Source organism: Microtus pennsylvanicus, chromosome 15 (genome assembly GCF_037038515.1).
Source record: "Microtus pennsylvanicus isolate mMicPen1 chromosome 15, mMicPen1.hap1, whole genome shotgun sequence".
Taxonomy (NCBI): domain Eukaryota; kingdom Metazoa; phylum Chordata; class Mammalia; order Rodentia; family Cricetidae; genus Microtus; species Microtus pennsylvanicus.
Window position 1 is genome coordinate 6,461,001 of NC_134593.1, and position 18,112 is coordinate 6,479,112.

General features: G+C 47.3%; 1 protein-coding gene across 4 annotated transcripts in view; it reads right to left on the reverse strand.

The window, feature by feature from the left end:
- Positions 1 to 342: 342 nt before the first annotated feature.
- Positions 343 to 18,112, reverse strand: part of Dlg5 (discs large MAGUK scaffold protein 5) — a 110,590-nt gene continuing 92,820 nt past the window's right edge. For all 4 annotated transcript variants that reach the window (XM_075949068.1, XM_075949070.1, XM_075949069.1 and 1 more), the window contains 8 exons: positions 17,419 to 17,567; positions 16,522 to 16,692; positions 14,647 to 14,840; positions 5,692 to 5,835; positions 5,321 to 5,448; positions 3,790 to 3,899; positions 3,151 to 3,260; positions 343 to 2,030 (listed from right to left, as the gene is read on the reverse strand). In XM_075949068.1, coding sequence (XP_075805183.1) covers positions 1,927 to 2,030; positions 3,151 to 3,260; positions 3,790 to 3,899; positions 5,321 to 5,448; positions 5,692 to 5,835; positions 14,647 to 14,840; positions 16,522 to 16,692; positions 17,419 to 17,567 — 1,110 coding nt within the window. In that variant the 3' untranslated portion in view covers positions 343 to 1,926. The remainder of the gene's footprint in view (positions 2,031 to 3,150; positions 3,261 to 3,789; positions 3,900 to 5,320; positions 5,449 to 5,691; positions 5,836 to 14,646; positions 14,841 to 16,521; positions 16,693 to 17,418; positions 17,568 to 18,112) is intronic.

Here is an 18,112-nt window from a genome sequence, read left to right on the forward strand (position 1 = left end):
TACATATATCCACCAGTATCTGCACACAGAATGGTACATATATCCATCAGTATCTGCACACAGAATGGTACATACATACATCAGTATCTCCACATAGAATGGTACATACATCCATCAGTATCTGCACACAGAATGGTACATACATCCATTAGTATCTGCACACAGAATGGGTACCTGCACCCACCAGTATCTGCACACAGAAAGGGTACATACATCCATCAGTATCTGCACACAGAAGGGGTACATACATCCATCAGTATCTGCACACAGAATGGTACATACATCCATCAGTATATGCACACAGAATGGGTACCTACATCCACCAGTATCTGTACACACAGGTTACACAAATTGACCTTTATTTGCCATACTGAAGTCTGGTTTGTTTTTGATACAAAGTAATATTTTAGTACAGCATATCCCACCTATCAGAGCCACACCTGCTTGTCCAATGATGGCAGAACCAGGCCTATGTCCAGGGAAACAGTCCTTGTCCCGCAACTGTGCGCGGAAGACCTTGAGAGGGGTCGGCAGCATCTCAGTTGTCTGAGCTAGAAAATGTGTGCCTGTAAGGCACAGAACAGCCTTGAGGGCTGCAACTCTTCTCTCTCTTTTTAAACAGCTGTGCAAGAAAATATATCCCTTTTAAAAAAATTGTCAATAATGACTAAACTACAATCTAATGTCTAGAGTTACAAAGAATAAAATGAAATCAAAGATTTCTTGCTAGTAAAATGAAATGTTAGGAACAGTATTAAAATATAGATCCTACCCCAATGACACACAGAACCCAGTACAGTACCTATTAATGGGGCACACAGTTGAAGAAGGGACTGAATCAGCTCTTTAGTAGATAGATCTGGCATCAGAAGTGGAGATGCGGGGCAGGGGTGGGTGAGAAAAATGAATTAAAAAAAAGAAAAAGAAACCCAACAAAGAATGGAGATGTCCTCGTGGAGTCAGGCTGAGAATGCGTGTCTAGCTATTATGCCCACTACAAGTTCTTATTTCAGTTTGTGACATGAATAGTGTCACGCCAGAAAGAGCTGGTTCAGGTACACCTGTGCCAGTTTTAAGGGTTACCCTGCAACCTTGCACTGACAAAGACTGCTGGGTATCTCAGAGCCTATGGGAACCAATGGCATGCCCATGCTCCTGCCCCCCTCCCCCCAGCTGAGGATCCAACTGTGTCATCTAGGAACCACAAAGCCCTGATGGACTAGACATGATACTTAAATATAAACACAGCTGGAGAAGAAACAAGAGGCCAGGGATGCAGAAGGAAGGCCAAGAGGTGAATCTGCAAGAATGCCAAAGCTTCCTTCCGGGTGTGGGAAGAAAGTGCTGCCACGGCAAGTGGGCCCCACCAAGGCACTGGTTCTGGTACCAACAGTGGTCTGAGCACCTGCAGTTGTGATATCTTCCAGGAGAGGGGCCACCGAGGAACAGGAAGTCTGTCACAGCTCTGGTCCTACTGATAGGAACCTCCTGTAGCAAAGTAGGAACAAGGTTCCCGCCGAAGACAGGAACATCAAACCAAAAGGAAGTGACAGAGGGTGTTGGGATTAAGGGGTGGGCACCGACAACATAGAGCTATTCAAGTAAACATAGACAACCAAATACTTAGAAAAGGCTTGTAAACTTCTGATTAGCGAGGTCCTGGGCACAGTACCTCTGCTCGGCTGGCTAAGGGAGGATCAAGTCTTTTGTGTTTCTGCTTTTCTGTTTCAAAGTGGACATGCGTGAGTGTGCCATCCACCAGCTGGGCCCAAATCTTGGTGGCTCTCTGCTTACAAAGGAGGTGTTGCTGGAGTCCTGGTTCCAGGTCCTTACCAGCTTGTCCACAGAAAGACAGACATCTAGTAGCTCAAAGAGTCAGCCAGCTGTCCCCACCATCTGGTCATTTTCCTCTGGTCCAGCTTTCTGCTAAGGTGGGCAAGCAGGGATCCACAGGACTTTACTTTGTTCTTGATTGACCATTGCCAGGATCTGAGTGCAAATGCCCGACAGGGCTCCTCCTTGGACAACCCCTGCAGAAGAACCCACCAAACACAAGCAGGTTGGGTCAGCTCTAAGTAAGATATTCCCACACATCAAGGGATATGAACACTCTGGCTGTGGGCTCTCTGACTCTCCCCCACATGACCCTCCTCCTTCAGCAGGGAATTGGGCAAAGGAGAAACCTTCCCCTAGGGAAGTTGACTGCTCACAAATTGCCCACAATGGCAGGTGTGTGTGGGGGGGGGGCGGGATTGGCTTTGCTAGCCCTCTACTGGATAGGGGGAATGAAGCAGCATGGGGGGGGGGAGGATGTTAGGATTGCTTCACTGCCAGCAGGACTCTAGGACAACAACCACTGGCAGGATGGAGGAGGACTGACTAGTGCCCAGGTTAGTAAGCTAGTGCTACTCCAGGGCACAGTGGGCAGTTACACAGTGGCCCACAGAGGGCCAGTTACAATCAGAAAGTATGAAGTGTATATGACTTTACTTCTGTTTAACCTAATTTTTAAAAATCAGCATATAGTTAACTTTGTCCATTTTTTAACATTTTCTTTTTTTTTTTCCTATTGGTTTACTGGTCTTTGATACTGGAAATGAAAATAGGACCAGGTTGAGCCCCCTGGAAGTGCTCTATAGGTCCTAACCCTTTTTGTGATGTGCTAAAATGCTCCCCTAGCTCCTACAGATGGTTGACTTCACCTAACAGAGGTGGGGAAGCAGGAAACCTGCATCCACAGGAGGCTCGTTTAGCAAGCAGAGATGCCAAAACTGGCCTTGCCTCATCAGTCCACCTTACCTCTCACTCCCCCTAAGACTGGCCCTGGGCAGCACTCAGGACAGACAGCTGTCTGCACTGCTGGCTCACCTGGGTTCTTGGGTTCCCAACCTGTCTGGGAGTCACCACAGTTATGCTGCTGAGTCTCTGTGCATGCTGTGGATGAGGCTAGACCATGCCCAAAGGCCAGTGTGTATAACCCTGCCACCTGGCATAGCTTAGACACTGGCTGGACCTGTAAGTCAAATGCCTATGTACCGAAGGTCTATGGCAGCTCAGGCTAGACTGTCCAGGAAAACTGGGCTACTTTCATTTCTAGGACTTGTGACCTGAGGAAAACTTCTGCTACTGGCTGGGCCCACACCCACTTACCTGTGAAGTACCTGCTGTACTCTTGATCAATCTTCTGTGCCGTCTCAAATTGCTCTTTGGAATGCCTCTGTGTCACCTTGTCCCTCAGGTAGACAGGGTCTCTTTGTTCCCTGTAGGGATAGCCAGGGAACTGGGGTGAGTCTCAAACCTAACCTCAGGTTCCTTCTTCCTTCCTTGATCCAGGAAGACAGGGCTGAGCTAGGGCAGGAGCATTTAGGGTGTTTTCCCATAAATCAGTAGCCTTTAGGCTATATGGGGAACTCTGGGCTGACAGGGAATCTGGGCACCTCAGTACCCCAGTGCATGAACAAAGCCAGCAGACACACTAGCTGTCTCCAATCAGAAGCACCAGGAGCTCAACAGCACAGAAAAGTCAAGAAGAAAGGGGGCCTCAGTGAGTGCAGCTGAGCTGGACTTAGCTCAGACTACACAATTCCCCTGGCTTTCTACACAACATGAGAGGAAAGGGGGCGGGACGGGGGGGGGGGGCGGCTGTAGACAAAGCCAGCTATTCTCGGAAAGTGTGGTTGTGCCCAGACAGATGGAGCTGGTAAACTCGGCTAGCATCTCTACATACAAGCCCAGGGTCAGGGGGAGTGTTATGCTCCAACACAGGACCTAACAGGGCCAGACACCCACTTGATGTGCTTGGCGCTCTTGTAGCGGATGAAGATGACAATGGGGTAGATGCGCATATGGTGCAGCCTCTCGATGGCATGCGGTGCGATGTCCAGAAGACAGTGCCGGTTCTGAGAGACAATGGTGTACGGGAGGTAAGTACATAGTGCAGACGAAAGGACACGTCTTTTGTCTCCCAGAGGACCCACCCTTGCCTCACCCCCACACAACTCTACCTTCCTCCACACTCAGAAATACCAGGCAGCAAAAGCAGGATTTCCGCAAGGTCACTTAGGAAGGGAGAATTGGTGATTATACCTCCCACTCCCCAACTGATGGCTGCTGAGGTGGGAGTGGGAACTGGCCAGCAAGCCACACCTCAAGATGGGCACTATACTGGTTGGTTTTGTGTGTCAACCTGACACAAGATAGAGTCATCAGAAAGGAAGAAGCCTCAGTTGAGGAAATGCCTCAATGAGAGCCAGCTGTAAGGCATCTTCTCAACTAGTGAACAACTAACTAGCCTGTGGTGGGTGGGTGGTGCCATCCCTGGGTCCTGGATTCTATAAGAAGGTGGGCTTAGCAAGCCGTAGGAAGCAAGCCAGTAAGTAGTACTCCTTCAAGACCTCTGCATCAGCTCCAGCCTCCAGGATCCTGCCCTCTTTGAATTTCTGTCTTGACTTCCTTTGGTGATGAATAGCAATGTGGAAGTGGAAGTGAAATAAACCCTTTCCTGCCCAATTTGCTTTTAGGTCACGGTGTTTCCTCGCAGCAATATAAATCCTCAGATAGGGACTTTTCTGGGGCCCCATCCTATCCTGGCCTCACAAATCTGCTCTACTGAACAAGAGTGGAGACTCTGGGATTTGTGGGTGGGGCATACAAGCTTTGCATTGGCTATGAAGGAAACACATCCCATGAGCCCCTCCGCCTCCAGGATGGGGTCAGCATAAGACCACAAACACTCTGTGCAACTCTCGATGGATGTGTTTCCTAACTGAAGCTTTTCCCCATCAAAAAATAAGCATTACAACCGTAAGAAGCTCACATTTTCTGGAAGAAGAGGGAACTGCAACCCAGAGAAGTGGCTGGAGAAGCTCAGAGGCCAGAGGCTGAGGAGCAGCTAGGACTGGCTACTTCCCTAGCACACCTGGCAGCTAACCCATTCCCTGGCAAATGAACCCCAGGATGTCAAATGCATCAAGCAATAGTGCTAGCTTTTATGGGGCCACAGACCTGGTAGGTGGCTCTCTGTATGCATGTGTTCAGGGACCCATCCCAGAATGGTCTAGCAGAAGGCCTCCCCAGAGTTCAAAGCTCTCCTTAGTGCCCTTTAGAGAGCAGAGGCTGTGGGTACACAGAGTATTGACTCCTACGTCCTTCTATGGATCTGTGTGCTAGTGGTGAAGGCAGAGTCATAGCATCACGGAGGACGAGACCAAAGGCAGGAGGCCTCAGATAGTTAGGGCATGGTGAGCTGGCTGAGGTGTAAGGGCCAGGTGAGAGGGTCCCGGATATAAGAGGAGCCCAGTTGTGCCAAAGTTCTAGGTACCTTTTCTGTGATCTCCTTTATCGAAGCCACAGTGGTAACGTCAAAATGGCCACTCCTCCGCTTGTAGTCCACAAATAGGCAGTCTTTGACACCCCGCTCAATGGCTTGCTGGGAGGCCTTCATCACCTCTGTATGGTAAGATGCAGAAGTCAAGGTGCTGGATGCACAGAAGGGCCCCGATGCAGAGGGCCACACTGATCAGCAGCATGGATACCCACACTACTGCCTGCTCTCCTGGAGAGAACGGAGGTCACAGGTGGGTCTCTCTACATCAGTAGGGCTATTAGATGCTGTATGCCAATTTCTCTGCATGGCCAGAAAAGTAGGTGAACAAGAACAGACACAACCTAAAAGGCAGAGGCATCCCTTACCAAGTGGGCATCTGCAGAACTTGCCAGGTGCTTCACTGACCAGCATCTCCTTCACCACATCCAGTAAAGGCCCCAGGATGAGGACAGGCCGCAGAGAGGTACAGTCCACCTTCTGGACCCGCTGATAGGCCAGGCTCACTGAGTCTAAGAGACAAGAGAAGGCAGGGTCATGGGCCCCGCCTGGACAGAGGAAGAAAGCAAAGCTGGGCAGCCATGGCCCCGACCTTGCTTATCTAAATAGGCCCACCCTAACCTTAGTTACCTGGACAGGTCTGTCGTCTTTGTCTCACAAAAGCAGGCCAGCCACAGTGACCTGGTTTAAATCAGGCACACCAGGGCACAACCACTAATGAAGTCATTCAGGAGACTGCAAGAGTCTTTCTGCCACTGAGGATGCTGGGACAACTGACGTCCAATAATCTTACCCTTCATTCTACTCTAGGTCTACCTCAGTTATCCCACGCCCACTGCACCCACACCTTACATCTCTGCTCACTAAAGATGTGGCTCTAAGGTTTGGAAGCCATGGTCTCCTCAGCAGCTATGGTTACAGGACTCATACTTGGACATGGAGGATAGAGGTGATGCAATTACATCTTTGGACCAGAAAAGATGGTGTGTACGCCACTTCTGCCCGTAGAGATGGTGACAACCCTTAGGAACTGTCTGCACTAAAAGACAGAAGGGACCTGGGTTTTCAACACAGAGCCATGTCCCTGGGCTGCCCACCAGGTCAGACCATGTGTGATACACAGAAGAGTGCTTTGGGAGGCTTCAGCTGCCTCTCTCTGGTATAGTTCTAGTGATCATGCCACTTTCCCAGTTAACAGGCAAGGTAAATCCCACCCCCACCCCCCTCGAGTGTGCAAAATTCTCACAGGAAGAAATGGTCAGGAAGGTAGCAGGGAACTTCCCAGAGACTTCCTAATGGTGCTTGCTGGCTTCTCAGAAACATAAAAAGATACAAAGTGTCCGATCTCTGCCCTTTGGAAGCTCACGCTAAATGGAGCCACAAGGGAGCAAGACTAGACACCCAGACTGAACGGAAGTGTTAAGGCGAGTGCTGGGGTGAGCTAGCTCAAACTGGATGAGAGCAAAGAACAGGCTGGAAGAGGGCACAAGATGACTTCGGTAGGCAGCTGCAAGAAGATAGGACTGTGTAGGGTCTGCACACTTTTGTGGAGGTGCTACAGAAAGAAGACACAGCTACCTGGGAGCACAAACACCCATTCTCTGCAGAGACCAACCCCATGGCAGAACAAAGAAAGTGAATACAGTCTTGTCTCACGTCAACCAGCATACCCGTGTGCTTGCATTTGAAGATGGATTATACAAGTGTCTATATGGTACTTCCTAACCTGGGGGAGCAGCTGGTCTGTGGTCTACATTCATGACCTTGGAATGTCCATGCACTTTCTCTTTAAAACAGAGACACAGATGTAGCCAATATAGCTGACCCCTCCACACTAGCCTCCTCAGATGCAACCATTACTCTGAGTCAGAAGTGTATCTTTTTCACATGACTCTTATTACTGTAAGCTAATTTTTATAGACTGAGGAAAAACCCCTAGCAAATAAAGTATGTGTGTGTGGGGGGGGGGTGTTATATTCAACAAAAATAACAAGATACTATGAATGGCTTGTAGCTTCATCTCCCCACACAATGCATCACAGGAATTCATGGTCCTCCCCTGAGGACTCTGCAATATTTCATGCACAGGTAAAATGTAAACCTGGACAAAATGCTGCTGCCAAAACACTGGGAACTCAGGAAACACCCAATAGCAAATGAGACAAAAAAAAAGTCACAGCAGTCACAATTGGAAGAACCAACAATGCAGCAAGAAGGGAGGAGGCAAGAACCAAGTCCATGAAACTGGAGAAATAGCTCAGTGGGTATGAGTGTCTCCTCTACAAGCATGAGCTCTGGGCTTCAATCCCCAAGCACGCATGTGAAAGGCCAGGCATGGGCATCTGGCTATAACCCAGCAATACAGGACAGCGCTATGAGGGATTGCTGGCTGCCAGCCTAGCTCCTGGTTCAGTGAGAGACCCTGCTCAAAGAAACAAAGCAAAGAGTCCTTCTCTGGTCTCTTTACATGCTCACCCATAAACACACATGTGCATATAATTAATATATTTAATTATAATATGTATATCTATATATATCCCCACTCACAAGTAAATACAAAGAAAATAAAAAGAAGTCTAAATCAGAGGCTTTCTCTGAATCCCTTGCCAAATTCCAAAGCTTTGAGGCACAAAGCTAAATGTGTAAGGAAAACACAAAACCATGGAGCAAAGTGTCCCACTGACTCTTGTGTGGAAAAGAGAAAGGTTGCCCCTAGGAGGAGGCCCAGGCCAGGGTGAGCTCAGCATCCCCTTGGACCCAGGTCAAGAAGAAGAGGTGTTAAGGCTGACAGTCTCCAGGCACGTTTATGGAGCAGACCAAAAAGAGCAAAGTCGACTCCGAGGTAACCAATGGGGGCAGCTGTTGGATAGTCTTCACAGATGCCGAGACTTTAATCACAAGATCCGGAAAGTCTTGGCAGAGAATGAAAGCCTGCTACAAATATCAAATAGAAACTCTGGCACTAGGCAAGGCAGCTTCTGAAATTAAGACATGCGACACCAAAGATGAGTTAGACACTGAGCAGGGTAAAGGACACTGGTAAGCATCCTGGCTGGTTGAAACATTAAAAGAAAACGCTTGAAAAGAATAGGGGAAGCATGCAAAGACCTGGACAGGGAACTCAGAGGAGAGAGATGAAAAGACCACAGAGGCAGCAGCAAGCTATAGACTTAAGGACAAGAAGATAAACATACCTGGGCAGCATAGTGGGGCCTGATGCTAGGAACAGAGACAATGCCAAGACCCACTGGGCCTAGGGGATGTGACCTTCAGCATAAAAACATTAGAAGCAACCCTCCTGGAAACAGGGGTAGGTTAAAATGCACCCTTAAGGGCTGGGTCACTTCTTGTCTTATTTAGGGTTCACAGGCGGTTTGAATAAAAATGACCCCCCCAGGGGGAGTGGCACTATTAGGAGGTGTGGCCATGTAAGAGTATGTGTGGCTTTGTTGGAGGAAGAGCATCACTGTGATGTTGGGCTGTGAGGCCTCCTATGCTCAAGTTATACTCAGTGAGACAGACCACTTCCTGTTGTCCAGATGTAAGGACTTTCATATCTGCATGCTGTTTTGATTCCCACCATGATGACAATGGACTACACCTCTGAGAATGTAAGCCACCCCAAAGGACAGATTCTATTGTTGCAATGAAACACAATGACCAAAAAGCAAGTCAGGGAGGAAAGGGTTATCTGGCTTACACTCCAGCATTGCAGCTCATCACTGAGGGAAGTCAAGACACAAACTCAAACAGGAGCTGATGCACACGGAGGGGAGCTGCTTACTGGCTTGCTTCTCCTGGCTTGTTCAGCTTGCTTTCTTTTTTTTTTTTTTTTTTTTTTTTTTTTTTTGGTTTTTCGAGACAGGGTTTCTCTGTAGCTTTGGAGCCTGTCCTGGAACTCGCTCTGTAGACCAGGCTGGTCTCGAACTCACAGAGATCCACCTGCCTCTGCCTCCCGAGTGCTGGGATTAAAGGCGTGCGCCACCATCGCCCGGCTCAGCTTGCTTTCTTATAGAACCCAGGACTACCAGCTGAGGGACGGCCCCACCCACAAAGGCTGGGCCCTCCCCCACTGATCACTAGTTAAGAAACTACATCTTATAAGACACTTCCTCAACTGAGGGTCCTTCTTCTCTGATGACTTTAGTTTGTCCAACTGACACACAACTAGCCAGGACACTTCTTGATCCCAACAACCTGTGAATCTTATTTTTTTCTAGTGAGAAAGTTCTCCTGGGTTGTCTGGGGAGAGCCTAAATGCCCTCACAGGTGTTCCTGCCAGAAAAGGGAATTTTGAAGCAGACACACATGGCAGAGAAGGGGACGTCAAGAAAAAGTAGAAAGAGGTTTCAAGATAATAGTGATGTGTCCACAAGCAAACAAATGTTGGTAGCCACTGCTCAGAACCAACAAAGGCTAGGAGCAGAAGCCTCCTTCAGAGCTTGCAGGGCAGTGGAGGCTCCGGCACCTTCAGGCTGACCTGGTGGCGTTGGTATTAAGACATCTGGCTGTTAGAATGAATAGACATTGTGGTAAGTTACTGTTTAGTGATTTGTTACAGCAAATACAACCCCGTTTGCATTTTGTGTGTGTGTGTGTGTAGGAGAGAGAGAAAGAGAGAGAGAGAGAGAGAGAGAGAGAGAGAGAGAGAGAGAGAGAGAGAGAGAGAGAGAAGGCTAGAAGCTGGCAATAGGTGTCCTCCTTGATAACTCTCCTATAGCATTTGTGGAAGTGCTGGGGAATCTGAACTCTGGTCCTCTGCTTTGCCCAGGACAGCACTTGTTTTGCTCACGAAACAGTCTCCCCAGCTCCTTGAACAGCATTTTTTTCACATATGCCATATGTGGAGGTCGGAGGAAACACTCACAGAGTTAGGCCTTTCCTTACACCTTTGTGTGAGTTCAGGGAACAAACTCCAGTCATCAGGCTTACCTGACAAGCTCCTTTACCCCCCAAGTCAAAGGAAGCCAACCCTCTGGATTCAGTTTTGATTTCATGGATTCAAGCAATTGGGGATAGAGAATATTCAAATAGGTATCATTAAGTAATTTAGAGACCATTTAAGTATATGGGGAATGCACTTAGGCCACATAAAACATCTGATTGACATGAGTTAACAAAACACCTGCGGGTCTGGATACCTAGAGGGGGCTTGGTACCAACTCTCTGACATACCAAGGTGTGGCTATATACACCAAGCTAAGGCTCTATATACAAGGGAAATTCTGTAAAGTGGTAAAATGGACAATGTCAGACAAAACAAAATATGTCACGAAGCACAAATCAGACATTCTAAGAAATGTTGAAGGAAAGCAGAAAGATGACAAGATCAGACAAACGGAAGCAGGGGAAGGAATGACTAATGAAAGAGAGTGAAGAGAACAGCGTGAAAACACTAACGCACACTGGGGTGACAACAGGCACACTACAGAAGCTGGGATGCGGTGAGTGGAGGGAGACTTCTTAGGTCACTACGGTGGCCTGGGCTAGCAGGCAGTCAGATGCATATGTGGGGGGACACTGAAATCTCCAAAGGACTACACACGGAAAACTGGAGAGGTAATAGAAACACTGGATTATTCCCAATATGGAGAGAAAGGAGAGACAAGGAAACATAAAAGAGGTGGAGTCAGCAAACACAAAGAAAAGACAGCATCCATTATAGTGACATTTGAAATGTTCTGATTTCACAGAAGTGAAAACCTCTATCTGCCATCCAACAACACATTGATAGTCAGGTAATACTTGGATACAATGTGTTAAAACACTGGCTGCCAGCTAGTGAAATAAAAGCTACTCTGCCTTACCCTACTCCAGGGACAGTAAATAAAAGTACAAAGAAGTTCAAATATGAACGTAGCCAGAAAAAGGCCAAGTGTATGGAGACTAAGCAAAAGAAAAAGAGTAGAAATAAAGCCTCACACCTTCCAGATTTTTCAAAGGGGACACTACCGGAAATGAGGACATTTATCAGTGGTAGAAGGATCATTTCAGGAAAACAGAATGATCCAGAAGGTATATGTTTCCAGTAACAGTTTCAAAATGAGTGGTGAGGCTGGAGAGATGGCTCGGCCACTAAGAGTACAGGTTATTCTTCCAGAGGAGTAGGTTTGATTTCCAGTATCCCCATGGTGGTTCACAACCTTGTCTAACTCCAGTCCCAAGGGACCTGACACCCTCTTCTGGTCTCACTATGTAGCCCTGGCTGATTAATACACACACACACACACACACACACACACACACACACACACACACACACACACACACACATATCAGGGTATCCTTGAACTCATAGAGATCTGCATACTTCTGCCTCCAAAGTCCTGAGATTAAAGGTATGTACCACCACACCTGGCAAGATCTTCACTTTAAAGATAAGAAGGAAAGAAAGAAGGAAAGAGGGACCCATCAGTCCCACATTCTAGAACTGCCTAATGACCCCACACCCTGTCTGTCCAGGACACTGGATATCTACACAGCCCTAGAAACCACTCTGATGGCAAGGATCTGTTGCCACTCAGGACCAATGCCCTCCTTCCACAAGGGCCATCTTCTAGGAGGATATCTGACATTCCTAGTCCTCAGCTCCAGCCTTACTCAGCATTCTCTGGGAAGGATTTTGTCAAAGTCACCAATGAACATGTAAATGAAGCAAGACAGGCTGAACAGTGTGACCAACACAAGCTGGACACAATGCACGAGGCAGAAACTACATCCTGGCCCAGGGCCTCTCGCTGAATGAACTTGGAGCTTCACCTTTCAGCGAAGCTGGCCAGCCATGGGCCACCTCCCTCTTTCTTTATTCCTGTGCTGGGCTTATGGACACACCACACTTGGGAGGATCAACATAGTAAAAATGGCAATTCTACCAAAAGCAATCTATAGATTCAATGCAATCCCCATCAAAATCCCATCAAAATTCTTCACAGATCTGGAGAAGACAATAATCAACTTTATATGGAGGAACAAAAAACCCAGGATAGCCAGAACAATCTTATACAATAAAGGATTGTCTGGAGGCATTACCATCCCTGACTTCAAACTCTATTATAGAGCTACAGTATTGAAAACAGCCTGGTATTGGCATAAAAACAGAGAAGTCGACCAATGGAATCGAATAGAAGACCCTGACTTTAACCCACAAACCTATGAGCACCTGATTTTCGATAAAGGAGCTAAAAGTATACAATGGAAAAAAGACAGCATTTTCAACAAATTGTGCTGGCAAAACTGGATGTCAATCTGTAAAAGAATGAAAATAGATCCATATCTATCACCATGCACAAAACTCAAGTCCAAATGGATTAAAGACCTCAATATCAGTCCGAACACACTGAACCTAATAGAAGAGAAAGTGGGAAGTACTCTACAACACATGGGCACAGGAGACCACTTCCTACGTATAACCCCAGCAGCACAGACACTAAGGGCATCATTGAATAAATGGGACCTCCTGAGGCTGAGAAGCTTCTGTAAAGCAAAGGACACTGTCACTAAGACAAAAAGGCAACCCACTTACTGGGAGAAGATTTTCACCAACCCCGCAACTGACAAAGGTCTGATCTCCAAAATATATAAAGAAATCAAGAAACTAGACCGTAAAAGGCTAATCAATCCAATTATAAAATGGGGCACTGAGCTGAACAGAGAATTCTCAACAGAAGAACTTCAAATGGCCAAAAGACACTTAAGGTCATGCTCAACTTCCCTAGTGATCAGGGAAATGCAAATCAAGACAACTTTAAGATACCATCTTACACCTGTCAGAATGGCTAAAATAAAAAACACCAATGATAGCCTTTGCTGGAGAGGTTGTGGAGAAAGGGGGACACTCACCCATTGCTGGTGGGAATGCAAACTTGTGCAACCACTCTGGAAAGCAGTGTTTCGGTTTCTCAGGAAATTCGGAATCAACCTACCCCTGGATCCAGCAATACCACTCTTGGGAATATACCCAAGAGAGGCCCTATCATACAACAAAAGTATATGCTCAACTATGTTCTTGGCAGCATTGTTTGTAATAGCCAGAACCTGGAAACAACCTAGATGCCCTTCAACGGAAGAATGGATGAAGAAAGTATGGAATATATACATATTAGAGTATTACTCAGCAGTAAAAAACAAGGACTTCTTGAATTTTGCATACAAATGGATGGAAATAGAAAACACTATCCTGAGTGAGGTAAGCCAGACCCAAAAAGAGGAACATGGGATGTACTCACTCATATTTGGTTTCTAGCCATAAATAAAGGACATTGGGCTTATAATGCATGTTCCTAGAGAAGCTAAGTAAGAAGGTGAACCCAAAGACAAACACATAGGCATCCTCATGAATATTAACCTTCATCAGGCGATGAAAGGAGACAGAGACAGAGGAGCACGGGACAGAAATCTCAAGGTCCAAATCAGGAGCAGAAGGAGACGGAGCACGAGCAAGGAACTCAGGACCGCGAGGGGTGCACCCACTCACTGAGACAATGGGGATGTTCTATCGGGAACTCACCAAGGCCAGCTGGCCTGGGTCTGAAAAAACATGGGACAAATCCGGACTAGCTGAACATAGAGGACAATGAGGAATACTGAGAACTCAAGAACAATCGCAGTGGGTTTTTGATCCTACTGCACGTACTGGCTTTGGGGGAGCCTAGGCAGTCTGGATGCTCACCTTAGGAGACCTGGATAGAGGTGGGCGGTCCTTGGGCTTCCCACAGGTCAGGGAACCCTTATTGCTCTTAGAGCAGATGAGGGAGGGTGACTTGATTGGGGGAGGGGGAGGAAATGGGAGGCGGTTGCGGGGAGGAGGCAGAAATCCTTAATAAATAAAAAAAAAAAAAAAAAAAACTCTTCTGGTCAGATACACCACACATCTTTAAATCCAGCATTTGAGATGTTAAGTCAGAAGGATCATTAGCCTGAGAAAAGAGGATGATCTTGTCTCAAAAAAATAAAAAAAAAAAAAACGAATGAATACATCATTGGTCCACATGGGTGTATATTAAAAAAAAAAAAAAATATCTGGATCTGAAGTCGGGCCACAGCACTTCACACACTCCCTGCCTCCCAAGTCCTGACACTCTCGCTGTGCCCTTCTTCCTGAAACAGGGCTGGAGGAACGAAGAAACATGGTGGCCAAGAGAAGACTTGAGAATTAAAGACACAGACTGATGTTGACAGATTCTCAGAACCATCCTGCCAGCCTGAATGTCTACTTCCAGACAAGTAAATAAAAAGTAAGGAACCTTTGGGAACCCCCCATTGCGAGGTTCTCCCACCCTGCCAACCCCACCCATTGAGCCCTTTGGAAGGAGCCCAGAACTTGCCTTCAAAGAGTGGAATGGAGTCATTGGAAAAGGTGTCCAGGGCGAGCAGATCTTTGCCGTCTTTAGACCCACTGCGTTTGTGTTTATGCTTCCTGCGGAAGAAGGACCGACGTGCAGCTGCCGACAGTGTCTTTGTTGTGTTGTCATCTTTGACCTCTGACATGCTAAGCCTCCTTGAGAACTCTTGGTCCATCCTGCAGTCAGAGAGAAGGACAATGAGGGTTGGGCCCTGGTAAGGGAGGAAGCTAGGTTCCCCCAGCTCCCTGAGGCCTCCTAACTACCAGCCTTTTCCATGCCCCAGGAACCTCAGGCATCACCACTACCACTGAGTCGGAGGTGTCTTTAAGAGACTGCGTGGTGAAGAATGGTTGGGTATTTACCCTCAGAAGTGATCAAAGGAGTCCTCTCAGAACCTCAGGTACTTCCTCCAGTGGAAAGTTATTAAAGAAAGGGCAAACCTGAGTCTTTTGTGGAATATTCCTTTACACTGTGACTGACTTAATAAAAAGCTAAATGGCTGATAGCTAGGCAGGGGTATAGCAGGGACTTCTGGACACAGAGAACTCTGGGGGAAAAAAAAGGCAGAATTACCAGCCATATGGAGTGGAAACAGAGTAAAAGCAGCCGAGGCACATCAAAGAACGTAGATGGAAAAATCTGTACTAATTTAAGTTACAAGAACGAGTTAGGAACAAACCTTAGCTAAGGCTGAGCTTTCAGAATAAATAATAAATCTCTGTGTTTTTTGTGAGCTGGTAGCTCCAAGAAAAATCCCACTACATGATCCTCCTTGATTCTTGTGGTGATTTGAATGACAATGACACCCTCTGGCTCATATATTTGAATGTTTGGTCATAAGGGAATGGCACTACTTGAGAGGGGTTAGGAGGTGTGGCTTTGTTGGAAGAAGTGTGTCACTGGGGGTGGACTTTGGGGTTTCAAAGCCAAACCTAGTTCCAGAATCTTTCTTTTCCTGTTACCCACAGATAGAGATACAGAACTCTCAGCTACTTCTCCGGCACCAGGTCTGTCTATGTGCCGTCATACTCCCTGTCATAAAGATAATGGACTAAACCTCTGAAACTGAAAGCCAGCCGCCACTTCAATGCTTTCTTTTATAAGAGTTGCTGTGGTCCTGGTGTCTCTTCACAGCAAAAGAACATTAAGACATCCTAGCTTGCCACAGGATCTCTTCCTTCCTTCTGCTTCCTGACCACATTGTGAAGTGGCCAATGAGGTCTTCACCAGATGAATAGAGGAGGTCACCTGACTTCACACTTTCAGCCTCCAAAACTGGGAGATAAACTTCACTTTCTTATGAACTTCTCAGCCTCAAGTATTTGTTACAGCAAAAGAAAACAGACATAGGGTAATAGCTAATTGGGTTTCTTTCAGAGGCGATGGACATGCTTTAAAATTAATTCTGAAGGAGCTAGCAATGTGGTAAAGTGCTTGCCTAGCATGCTCAAGGCCCTGATTTTAATCCCCAGCAACACATGAACTGGATGTTGTGGCACATGCCTATGATCTGAGCACTTAAGGGATGAAGGCAAGAGAAGCAGTTCAAGGCCATCTTAGCTACAGAGCAAATGGGAGGTTAGCTGGGATACATGAGACCCTACCTCAATCATCAGTAAATAAAATAATGGTGAAGATGGTTGCACATATCTGTGAATATCCATGCCTCCACATCATTGGGAGGACTCACAGCTTCATGATTCTGTTTGGGAGAAGAGGTTATACATCCTAACTCATCGTGGTGCTTCTATGCACTGGCTCATCTAGGAGCAACTTTCTGGGTCACTGCAGCTCTGTGAGGTCCCATACCACGCTGGTGGCCCCTGTGGTCCCTGCCTGGAGATGGAGAAGACTTACACATATTTACTGGGAATTTGCCCACGCTGGATCTTCTGGCCATTCTCATCCAACTGCCAAGCCATCCAAGACCCAAACATGCCCTGGGGCAATGTGTCATCCACATACAGGATGTCATCTTTCTTAAAACTCAGTTCAGGCTCCACCTCTGCCAGACGGTCGTATAGGGCCCTGGACCACGGAAGAGATGACACAGGTTGAGACCACATCACACATGCCCATCTCGAGGCAGCTGTCTATGCTGTCTCCAGACACCACAAGACAGGATTTGGGGGCATCCTGAAGAAGCCCGCATCACACACTTTCCAGAGCAGGAGAGAGGTATCTATCACCTTTTCTTTCTAACACTAAGGGCTCATCACTTCCTGTACCCCATCCTTTCAAACAGACATTTTCTATCCACTTGTCTCAGCAATCGAAGTGGCTGCTTCCTGCGAACTAGCACCTCCTATAGATGCAAACACACCATTTCCCTCCTGCAGAATGGGAAGTTATCACCCATGCGTGTTTTCATCTTCTTTGTGGTCTGAGGTCATGGGGGACATGACACCCGTCCTGAGCTGCTCATTGAAGATGCCTGATGTCATTCCCACATGATTCCCACAAGACTTACAGGCACCATGGACACCTGAGATCCATGCATACTGCAGAGGGCCCTGTGGGATTCAGGAGAGACCACAGGAGGAACACAGCCCATAGAGTAGTCTAAGAGGCTCCAGGTCTCAAGACTCTTGTAGTCTTGACCCTTCCCCTGTCCCCAAAAGTATCTCACATAGGCAAAAGTCATGCCAACCAATGATAGCCTGAGTCCTCGGGGTGAATAGTCCAGGAATCCATTTACCCTATGAACTTTCCACAGAGAGTCCCTCCCCTGGCCCTAACCCTTGCTACTGGCACCTGATGTAGAAGCTGTCACCAGGCAGGCCCTTGACTCTGGAGAATTCCTCATGGCGATACTGCACCTTCAGGCGGATATTATCCTTTGGCTTCAACATCTCCACATAGACATCCTCTACTGTCCTGCTGCGCACATCCTGGTTGCCATACTGAGCAGGGAAAGAGCGCCAGGGTCAGAAAGACAGTGGCAGGGATAGCATGGATACTCAAAAGGTTCCAGGACGGTCTTAGACTCTGCCTGCCTCCCCTCTACCGATCTTGGTCTCCCCTGTGCCTGTGCTCTGTATGATTTCCTGGCTACTAGATACAGTGGGACTACCTATCAATGAAGATCTCTACTTTATACTTATGAAACCATGTATTTGCCATTGCACTGTCTAATTTTATGTCAATTTACCATAGGCTAGAGCCATCTGAGGGGAGGGAACCCCGATTGAGAAAATGCCTTCATTAGACTGATCTATGGGCAAGCCTGTAGAACATTTTCTTAATTAGTAATTGATGGGGGAGGAGGGCCCAGCCCACTGTTGGTGACAGGGGTAGAGGACACCACCCCTGGGCTGCTGGTCCTGGGTTCTATAAGAAAGCAGACTGAGCAGGCCACAGAGAGCAAGTCAGTAAGCAGTACTTCTCCATGGTCTCTGCATCAGCTCCTGCCTCCAGGTTCTGTTTGAGTTCTGCCCTGACATCCCTC